At 45.7% G+C, this 10,089-nt stretch overlaps 2 protein-coding genes and 1 long non-coding RNA gene across 6 annotated transcripts in view; 2 read left to right on the top strand and 1 right to left on the bottom strand.

The window, feature by feature from the left end:
- Positions 1–1,589: 1,589 nt before the first annotated feature.
- On the top strand, positions 1,590–2,548 carry LOC110568301 (tropomyosin alpha-3 chain-like). Its single transcript, XM_064364249.1, has one exon. The coding sequence runs from the start codon at positions 1,605–1,607 to the stop codon at positions 2,349–2,351; it is 747 nt and encodes a 248-aa protein (XP_064220319.1). The 5' UTR covers positions 1,590–1,604; the 3' UTR covers positions 2,352–2,548.
- Positions 2,549–5,031: 2,483 nt separating this feature from the next.
- The window catches only part of ALMS1 (ALMS1 centrosome and basal body associated protein), a 246,366-nt gene continuing 241,308 nt past the window's right edge, over positions 5,032–10,089 (bottom strand). For 3 of the 4 annotated variants that reach the window (XM_064364240.1, XM_064364244.1, XM_064364243.1), the window contains one exon: positions 5,032–5,201. In XM_064364240.1, the coding sequence (XP_064220310.1) occupies positions 5,124–5,201 (78 nt within the window). In that variant the 3' untranslated portion in view covers positions 5,032–5,123. The remainder of the gene's footprint in view (positions 5,202–10,089) is intronic. The other variant, XM_064364247.1, reaches the window with a different exon arrangement.
- On the top strand, positions 5,195–6,701 carry LOC135269702 (uncharacterized). Its single transcript, XR_010337978.1, has 2 exons — positions 5,195–5,511; positions 6,413–6,701. It is a non-coding gene; the product is annotated as an uncharacterized LOC135269702 (long non-coding RNA).

The raw sequence follows: 10,089 nt of genomic DNA, 5'->3' as shown, positions 1-10,089 counted from the left end.
CCTAACAGTGCTGGGAATAACAGCAACTCCAAAAATACAATGACCTATTATAACCAAGTTCCTAGGGGCAATAGAAAGACAAAAAAAAAAAAAAATAGTTTATCAGGATAGTTAAACGTTAATGTCTAGTCTAATTAACTGTGACAAGTTAATTGTTAACTAAGCAACAAACAGCAGCAATACAAGTGCTTAATGAGAAATGCAAAGGCTTCCAAGGAGGGAGGGACTGGGACCAGATTCATCTGGTTGGGTGGTCAGAAGTGAACAGAGCAGGTAGCACTAAACTGGATCTTGAAGAAGAAATAGAGCCTTAGTCACATATGGGAATTTGATCAAGTATGTCCTGACCACTGGCAACAGGATGGGCGTGATGAAGTCTGCAGGGTGAATCTTACATGCCTCCAGACAGAGCTGGTTCTCCTGGCTTGTGAGGCTTTCTGTGAATTCCAAACTCCCTAAACACTTGTTAAACCCCTGCCTGCAGGGTTATCATGCTGTACTGAAAAAGTAGAACAGCGCAGGCTCTTTGGAGCCAGAGCTACACTAGATCTGAGCTTTCACTTTCTATGTGTGGCCTTGGAGAGGAAACCTCAGGTTTTTGGGCCTCAGTTTCCCATTTCCCATTTAAGGTCTGGACGTTAATACCGACCTTAGCTCCAAGGCTGTGGTGAACATGAAATTGCACAGCATGGGAAAATGTCTTTCTCACAGAGCCAAGCATCTAATAATTTCTTGGTAAAAAACAGCTATTGCTTCTTCCCTTTATGATCCAGGCAGTAGTGCTGAGGCAAGCAGTAAAGTAAGACTCATTGCTGGCGGGAAAGTAAACTACAGCTGACACTTTAGAAAACAGTTTGGTATTTCCTCAAAATGTTAAACAGGATTGCAACATGAACCGGCATTTTCGCTCCTAGATATACATCGAAAGAATTGATAATAGGTATTCAAACAACTGCTTGTACAGGCATGTTCACAGCAGCATCATTCACAAAAACCAAAAAGTGGAAACAACCTAAATGTCCATCAGTAAGTGAACAGATAAACAAAGTGTGGTATAAACATACATGGCATATTATTGAGCCCTAAAAAGGAATGAAGTGCTGATGCATGATGCAACATGAATGAATTTTGAAAACATTAACTGAACGAAGCTACCCATAGAAGGTCAGATATTATACCATTCCTTTTATATGAAATACCCACATAAGCAAATCCATAGAGACAGAATGCAGATTAGTGGTTGCCAGGGATTGGGGTGAGAGGGAAACAAAGGGTGACCACTTGATGAATAAAGAATTTCCTTTTGCAGTGATAAAAATAATTTGGGACCAGGAAGACGTATTGTTGCACAGGATTGTGAATGTACCAAATGCCACTGAATTGTACACATTAATATGATTAATTGAAATGATAACATAAAACAAGACATGGGTCTTACCTTTAGGGCTTCACAATCATATCTGAGTCCCTTTAAACACTCAAAGTTGGGCCTGGGCGGGGCGGACCGGCGCTGGGAAACCGGGGCAGCCGAGGCAGCCGGGTCCGCAGCGCGGCAGCCGGCCGCTCCCACTGCAGCCCTCCCGCCCGCCTACCCGTCCGGCGCGATGGCGGGGAGCAGCTCGCTGGAGGCGGTGCGGAGGAAGATCCGGAGCCTGCAAGAGCAGGCAGACGCCGCGGAGGAGCGCGCGGGCAGCCTGCAGCGCGAGCTGGACCACGAGAGGAAGCTGAGGGAAACCGCTGAAGCCGACGTAGCTTCTCCGAACAGACGCATCCAGCTGGTTGAGGAAGAATTGAATCGTGCCCGGGAGCGTCTGGCAACAGCTTTGCAGAAGCTGGAGGAAGCTGAGAAGGCAGCAGATGAGAGTGAGAGAGGCATGAAAGTCATTGAAAGTCGAGTCCAAAAGGATGAAGAAAAAATGGAAATTCAGGAGATCCAACTGAAAGAGGCCAAGCACATTGCTGAAGATGCCGACCGCAAATATGAAGAGGTGGCCCGTAAGCTCGTCATCATTGAGAGCGACCTGGAACGTGCAGAGGAGCGGGCTGAGCTCTCAGAAGGCCAAGTCCGACAGCTGGAAGAACAATTAAGAATAATGGATCAGACCTTGAAAGCATTAATGGCTGCAGAGGATAAGTACTCGCAGAAGGAAGACAAATATGAGGAAGAGATCAAGGTCCTTTCCGACAAGCTGAAGGAGGCTGAGACTCGGGCTGAGTTTGCTGAGAGGTCAGTAACTAAATTGGAGAAAAGCATTGATGACTTAGAAGAGAAAGTGGCTCATGCCAAAGAAGAAAACCTTAGTATGCATCAGATGCTGGATCAGACTTTACTGGAGTTAAACAACATGTGAAACCTCCTTAGCTGAGACCACATTCTTTCATTTTGTTTTTGTTTTGTTTTTAAACAACTGCTTACCCCTTAAATGCATTTTTATTTACTTTTACCACTGTCACAGAAACATCCACAAAATACCAGCTAGGTCAGGGGGTTGGGAAAACACACACAAAAAGGCAAATCCATGTCAGGGCAATTATGGTTTAAATGTGCCATTTCCCAGGTTGATGTTGCCACACTTTGTAGAGTTTAGCAACACAGTATGCTTGGTCAGCATAGGAATCCTCACTAAAGCAGAAAAGTTCCATTCAAAGTGCCAATGATAGAGTCAACAGGAAGATTAATGTTGGAAACACAATCAGGTGTGGATTGGTGCTACTTTAAACAAAAGGTCCCCCTGTGGTCTTTTGTTCAATATTGTACAATGTAGAACTCTGTCCAATGCTAATTTATTTTGTCTTGAGCTTTACTATGAGATGAGACTGTGGATCCCGCATGCCTGAATTCACTAAAGCCTAGGGTCTGTAAGCTACGCTGCTCTTCTGAGACTTCCATTCCTTTCTAATTGGCACACGTGCAGCTCATGACAGTCCATAGGATAATAATCAATGTGGATTTCCACTCTTTTCAGTTCTTCATGTTAAAGTGAAAGATTTAGACACTACATAAAATTGGTAAAGGACATTTTCTTGAGAGTTATAACTATATGTAAACATTGTATAATGATATGGAATAAAATGCACATTGTAGGACATTTTCTAAAAAAAACAAACAAACAAAAAAAAACACTCAAAGTTGGTAGAGGCACAGATAGGTAGATTCCCAAGCCTTAGTTTCATTGTCTGAAAGCAGGGCCAAGTGCCTAGAATGTGCAAAGACCTTCAGAGTTTATCTTTTATGCAAAGAACCCCCCATAATTCCTCTTTCCAGAGCTAACTGCTACCAACATTTGAGGGAACCATTCACACTTTTCTCTCTGCATGCTTGTTTATAGATATCATTTTCCAATACAATTTTTCCAAAAATAAATTCAAACATACTGTTTTACAATCTTTTCTTGCTTGCTGCTATAGTTGGACAACGTTTCTCATGTCAGTAAACCCTCATCATCATTGGTTATGGCTGTGAGGTATTGTGCTATAGAAATAGAGCAGGATTTATTGAGCCAGTCCCCTCTTGTTACGCTTTAGGTTGCTTCTAGTTTTTATGCCAATAAACTTTACAGTGATAAACATCCTTATACAAACATCTTTGCACATTTCACAAATTATTTTCTTGAGCTCTAATCCTTGAAGTTGAATTTGGATCAAGACTTTTCAAAGGATTTTGAGGCCGAGCAGGGTGGCTCACTACTGTAATCTCGGTGCTTTGGGAGGCTGAGGTGGGAAGATTGCTTGAGCCCAGGGATTAGCGACCAGCCTGGTCAATATAGCCAGTCTCTAAAAAAAATTTTTTTTAATTAGCCAGATGCAGTGGCGGGTGTCTGTAGTCCCAACTACTTGGGAGGACAAGGGCAGAGGATCACTTGAATCCGTAAATTTGAGGTTACAGTGAGTTATGACTGCACCACTGCACTCTGGCCTGAGCAATGGAGTGAGACTCTGTCTTGATTTAAAAAAAAGGATTTTGAGACATGCTGTGTAATGATTCTCCAGCAAGGATCTCCCATTTCAGTGTTCCATCAAAAGTGTGTGTGTCTGCATATTTTTTGGTGTTTTTCCTAAATTAGGTCATACCATCCTTTTAATTCTTTACCAGAATAATAGGGGAAACCTAGATCTTATTTTGGTTTTTATTTATTTGATTTCTAGTGAGTTTTTTGTATATTCTTTTTTGTATACTTTTAAAATATATTCATAAACCAGATTCACTTCATCATTTAATAATTCTCCATTCTTATCCAGAGTCCATTCTATCCATTCAGCAATTTTTTCTCCTATCATTTTTGAGGAAAGGAACATCAACTTTTCCATTTTGAGGAAAGCTTCCATTTCAGGAAAACTCAAAATGAAAGCTTGAAAAAGAACCATCAAAGAGGGAAAGAGAAACCGAGAGAGAAGAGGGTAGGAAATGAAGAACTGTGTGTTGAAGCAGCTGGGTGGCTGCTGTACCCAGAAGCTTCCACAGTTGACATGCTTTCATTGACTCTCAGTTGTTCTGCTATGAGCCAGAGTCTCTTGCACAGGTCTGCCCTGATCTTATTTCCCTTATGTCTAAGCTCTTGGTCTGACCCCATTGTCTTAGTCCATTCAGGCTGCTATAACACAATTACCATAAATGGGTAAACAATTTGCATTTAGCTTGTAAACAGAAATTTATTTCTTACAGCTCTGGAGGCTGGGAATCCAAGATCAAGGTGTCAGTAGACTTATGTCTGGTGAGGACCTGTTCCTCCTAGAGGGTGCCTTCTGTGTGTCCTCACTTGGTGGAAAGGGCAAACAAGCTCCCTTGAGCCTTTCTGTAAGAGCACTGATCCTGTATGTGAAGACTCCACTCTCACGACCTAATCAGCTCCCAAGACCCCACCTCTGAAAACCATCACCTTGGGGATGAGGGTTCAACATAGGAGTTCTGGAGGGACACAGTCAGACCATGGCCCCCAGGTACCGCAAGTAGCTTTAAGAATGGAGGAACTCCCTCAGGGCTCAGCATGTTTAAGGACTAGAAAGCATTCCTGGTATGTGGCAGTTAGGAGACCTCTGGTGATCTTACCAGGGGTGGGTCTAGAGGATCTGTGGACCCAGCAGCCAGCAGCGAAGAGTGGAAATGAGGTGGCTCCATGTGGAGGTCAGCCTGCTCTTCTGGGCTCACTGTGAGTGACAGCACCACTTGGAGGTGATGGAGGTGAGAGCGTTGCACTGGCCACCTGTGGAGTGGAGACTGAGGATGGCATGAGTGAGTCTTCCCTCCAATTAGCAGCTGCCTTCCTGTGTGTGTCCGAGTATAAGGGGTGCTTTCTAGGGGGTAGAGAAGGATGCTGGGTTATAGATAAGGATCAAGCTCAGATGCTACAGGGTGATATTGAGCCTGGGAAGCCTGGAAGTTTTATCACAGAAAACTGGCTCCTCATTGGCTCTCTTCTTCTTCTCCCGCAGCTCCACCTTCTCAGATTCTCTCCTTACTGAACAGAAGAGGCAATTGCTGGACACCTGGTTATCCCTTCTCTCCCCTCGAAGGTACAATGCCTCTTCCCTGACCCTCACTCTTAGTTGATAATATCCCTTCCTAGTTCATTGTTAAAAACCAAACCACAACAAAAGAGGCAATGGAGAGAACTTCTGCCAAACCCAGCACAGAACAGTCAGTCGCTGTTCACAGTCCTGCCTGCCCCGTTTGCATGACTGTCTCACACACAGGCTAGCCCCTCACAACCGATCAAGAGCACCATCCCAAGGGCACCCCACCCCCACACCATCACTGTTTGGCTTGCCTCTGGATCTCTTCAACAATCATTTCACTTACTTACCAGAAAACAGAAGCTTACCTTATTTTAACTTTTATTTTAGGTTTGGGGGTACAGGTGCAGGTTTGTTACATAGGAAAATTCATGTCATGGGGATTTGTGGTACAGATTATTTCATCACCCAGGTACTAAGCCTAGTACTCAAAAATTATTTTTTCTGCTCCTCTCCCTCCTCCCACACTCCACCCTGAAGAAGCCCCCGGTGTCTGTTGTTCCCCTCTTTGTGTTCATAAGTTCTCATCATTTAGCTCGCACTTATAAGTGAGAACACATGGTGTTTGGTTTTCTGTTCCTGTGTTAGTTTGGTAAAGATAAGGGCCTCCAGCTCCAACCATATTTCTGCAAAAGACATGGTCTTGTTCTTTTTAATAGCTGCATAGTATTCCATCGTGTATATGTACCACGTTTTCTTTATCCAATCTGTCATTAATGAGCATTTAGGTTGATTGCATATCTTTGCTACTGTGAATAGTGCTGCAATGAATGTTTGCATATTTGCATACGTCTCTATGGTAGAATGATTTCTATTCCTCTGGATATGTATCTAGTAATGGGATTGCTGGGTCAAATGGTAGTTCTGTAACAAACTTTTTTGACTGCACCCTCCTCTGCAGCTGCCAGGCATCACCCTGTTTCACTCTGTGGCAAAACTGCTTCACAGTGTCTTCTGGACTCAGCTCCAGTTCCTCTCCTGTGAAACCCTCCCTGTTAGGAGTTCTTTGGGGACCACTGCACCAGTGCTACTCCTGTCAAGGCCGTTAGTCTTCTCCATGTTGCTGCATCCTGTGGTATCAGTCATTTCCCAGGCCCCATCTCACTTGACCCATCACAGAAACCTTCAACTCTGTTGATATTTGTACCATGAGCTTTACTCCACAAAGAATAAAGGTTTTGAAAACCAGATCTTGTCATCAGTTTTTAAAATTATGTTATAATGGATACATAAAAAAGAATCTGTGGAATGCATATATTAATATTCAGGTTAGATACAATTAGTCTAACAATCAGGGTGGTGCCCTTCCCACCCTGTTGAGGCTTACAAGTGTGGGGAAGTTATTCCCCTTGTACAAATTATGAGAGAGGGTTCAGAGAGGTTAAGACACCTGCTGGAGGCAGAGCTAGGATTTGAACCCAACTCTGTTTGACTCTAAAATCTGTATTTCATCCAGTAGGCAGCACTGCCATCAAGAAAGATCCAGGTTTTTTGGAGCCTGAGGCAAATACATTTCAGAGCCTGGTTTTAAAATATAAAATTATAAAATCACAGTAGGATTTTTAAATTTCTTTGTAACGGGCCGGTACAGGGAAAGAGGGACTTTGAAGCCTAAGCTTTGTTAGCTTCCCAATCAAATGTGTCTCTTCCCTGTTCCTGCCCTACTGGGAATACCCAAACTGCTTGTCTGTTGTTCACTCACTCCACACACACTTACCAAGCACCTACTACCTGCCAGGCTTGTTGTGGGCACTTAAGATACATGGGTGAACTGAAGAGTCAAAGATCCTTGCTTTGCAGAGCCTATTAAATACAGATCAACAACAGATGCATATCCTTAGCATTTCGAGCAGGTTAGAAGGTGAGAAGAAAACTTAGAGCCAGCTATGGGGATAGGGAATGGCCAGGTGAGCTAGGGGTGAAGTATATTGTGAAATAGGGTGTTCTGGGTCAGACTGGCTGAGAGGAAGGCCTGGGATTAGGGTGTGGTAGAAACCCAGTCACCCTTGAGGAGGCTGCTGGGAGGATACCCTGCTGATTGGTTACCAGGCACTTATGGCCTTGATCAGTAGATTGGCCTAAAGTACCTGGGGCTGGGTGGTCCAGGGCAAAAGATGACCCCAAGGAGAAGCAGTCTTCAGGAGATATCTGGTGTTCCCCCCACAGCAGGAACACACCTGTGGGTGCCACCAGCCTTGGCCCGACTTTCCGCAACAGCAAGAGCTATGGAGCCCCAGGTCAGCTGCCTGAGGCCAGTTATACACAAGCGGGGGAGGCCAGTTAAGCAGGTGGGGGGGACCCTGCTCTCTTGGTGGACAATGACAGGTTATGAGAAGTGGGCGATGATGCTGTTCCCTAGGGAGAAGAGTGGAGGGGTGGCAAGAAGGGCCTAACCCAGCAACGGGGGCTGGGCAGGTGACACGTGTCTGAAGCCCAGGTGCAGCCAGTCAGGCGGAGAGTGCAGGCCCAGGGGCAGCTCCTGGGAAGGGACCTGACTGATGGCACCAGGTGTGGGTGCTCACTCAGAAGGACGCCTCGGCAGAACATGGGCTATTCTTCCTGGTGGAAGCCCAGTTGCGGGGAGGGGTGCATCAGCTCAAGGGAGAAGGGTCCTTCCAGGGGGACCAGGAAAGATGTGGAGCCTGGGCAGATGGGGTGGCCAGAATGGGACCCATAACCCTGCTCCACAGGAACCCCCAGCTCCCTAGGGCACCCCCCACCACTGTCCACAATGACCTTGCCATTGCCCCTAGGCCTTGGGTGGGCTAAGAGCCTGCATGTGGGAGGGGGAGTCAGAAATGTAACTTCAAGAAGTTAGCCCCAGCTGCCTGGGCAGGTTGGTGGCCCCAGCCCATAGCCATGGCTTCCTGGGCACACCCACCCCATCCCTGTCCCTGTTGGGTTCTCAGGGGAGGGCTCCATCTCCTTCCTCCCAATTCACATTCACCTTGACTAACAGCTGGCACCCTGGTGGAACCCCAACCACCAGTGTCCCTTGGGAGGGCAGTGCCCTGGGCTAGCAGGGCCAGACCTCCTGGGGCCCCCTGAGGTGGAGGGGGGCAGAGGGTGGGACTAGCGTATGGGTAACAGCCACACACACTTACCCAGGAGTGTCAGCAATGAAAAGGAACAAATTCCTCTTTCCAGACAGTATCGAGTCTTCCAGGTAGTATTTCTGCTACTGCTGAACTGAGTGAACTGAGTGTGTGAGCCTTGGGTAAGGCCTAGGCATAGTTTCTCAACTCCTTCCCAGCTGCCTGAGCCCCAGAGCCTGTCCTCTGGTGGTGGACAAATAGAATTATAAGCAAAATCTTCTCCCATCCCAGCAAGCCTCTCTGCAGAGGTAGAAGAGAAAGAAAACACTTTTATCCCTGAAGAAGCATTAACCCAGAGTGAGATGGCAATGATCCGCTAAGACGTTGCAAATACAGAAAGAAATCTCACTGCTAATCTAGCCAGCGGGTCCAACCCACTGCACACGTTTTAAGAGAAGCCATGCTTAGTCCTCATGTCAGGGGACTGTGCAGCACCTTTGGTCAAATTGAGTTCATCAGAGATGCAACCTCAATTCACCCGACAACCTGTGTCTGCTATTTGACTTCATACAAAAGAAAAACAACCCTTATCTTTATGACAGGAGTTAGATTTACCACACAGAGCAAACATTGGGTTCCCGCCCTCCCACGGAGACTGGGAGATAGGGTCCTGGCTGCTCTGATGATGACATTTCAAAGACTGGGCTCCTAAATCCTTCAGGAACACAGTCCTGTGTTCCAAAGCTGACAAGAGACTTATTTTGCTGTCAAAAAGCTTTGCATGCCCCTCAAAGGGGTAGAGGAAGGATTTACAATGACAAGTTTTCCAAAGAAAATGCTCTAAGAAAAGGGAGAGAGGATACCTCTTCCCTTAACAAGAAGAATTAAGGCTCTTCATTGTATTTTTTTTTTTTTTCCCTTTTTGCCTTAACCCTGTTTCTGAGAGCATTGTCCCATGACTCCTGAGTCATACCACAAGTTCTGCTGACCCTAGCACAGGGACTTTGGAGTGAGCCTGTTTTTTCCTTATTGCTTAAAAAATAAAAAACTCAACTTGCTTAGTATTTGGCATAAATCTGCATGTTCCCTTTGAAGCAGAAGTGGTGAGAAACCTCTCGAACAAAGAACTGAGGAAGGAAGTGGCTTTTTATTCCACTGGGAGCTGCAGTGGAGCTACTGCCTTATTCACCAAGCTCCCCGAGAAGCAGCTTCTCTCCCCTTTTATAGGCTTACAACGTTAAAGGGGAAACTGAGGTGAAACTATGTCATTGCCCATTTGCTGGATGTCCGACCTTACAATCCTTTGGCTTCATTGATTTGCTAATTCATATGCAGCATGAGCAGGGACTGGCAGGGTAGGGGGCTTACAGAGGCAAGACAAAGGCAGTAAACTATTAGTTGGCAGAGGTGTTTCCAGAAGGGAGGAGACGTGGGGGTATGACCCAGTGCCGGTTCCAGCCAGTAGGAAGAGATAGCATGGGGAGAAATGCCACATATAGGTGAAGGGGAGGAAGGCAGCAAATCACACTGCCACGTATGCACC

Source organism: Aotus nancymaae, unplaced genomic scaffold, assembly GCF_030222135.1.
Source record: "Aotus nancymaae isolate 86718 unplaced genomic scaffold, 86718_ANA_hifiasm-v0.15.2.pri h1tg000057l, whole genome shotgun sequence".
NCBI lineage: Eukaryota > Metazoa > Chordata > Mammalia > Primates > Aotidae > Aotus > Aotus nancymaae.
Note: the sequence above shows the minus strand (reverse complement) of the source record. Positions and strands in the feature narration are given on the sequence as shown.

What these genes read in the sequence shown, in the direction of transcription:
- LOC110568301 (XM_064364249.1), top strand. Translation starts at nt 1,605, where the DNA reads ATGGCGGGGAGCAGCTCGCTGGAGGCGGTGCGGAGGAAGATCCGGAGC.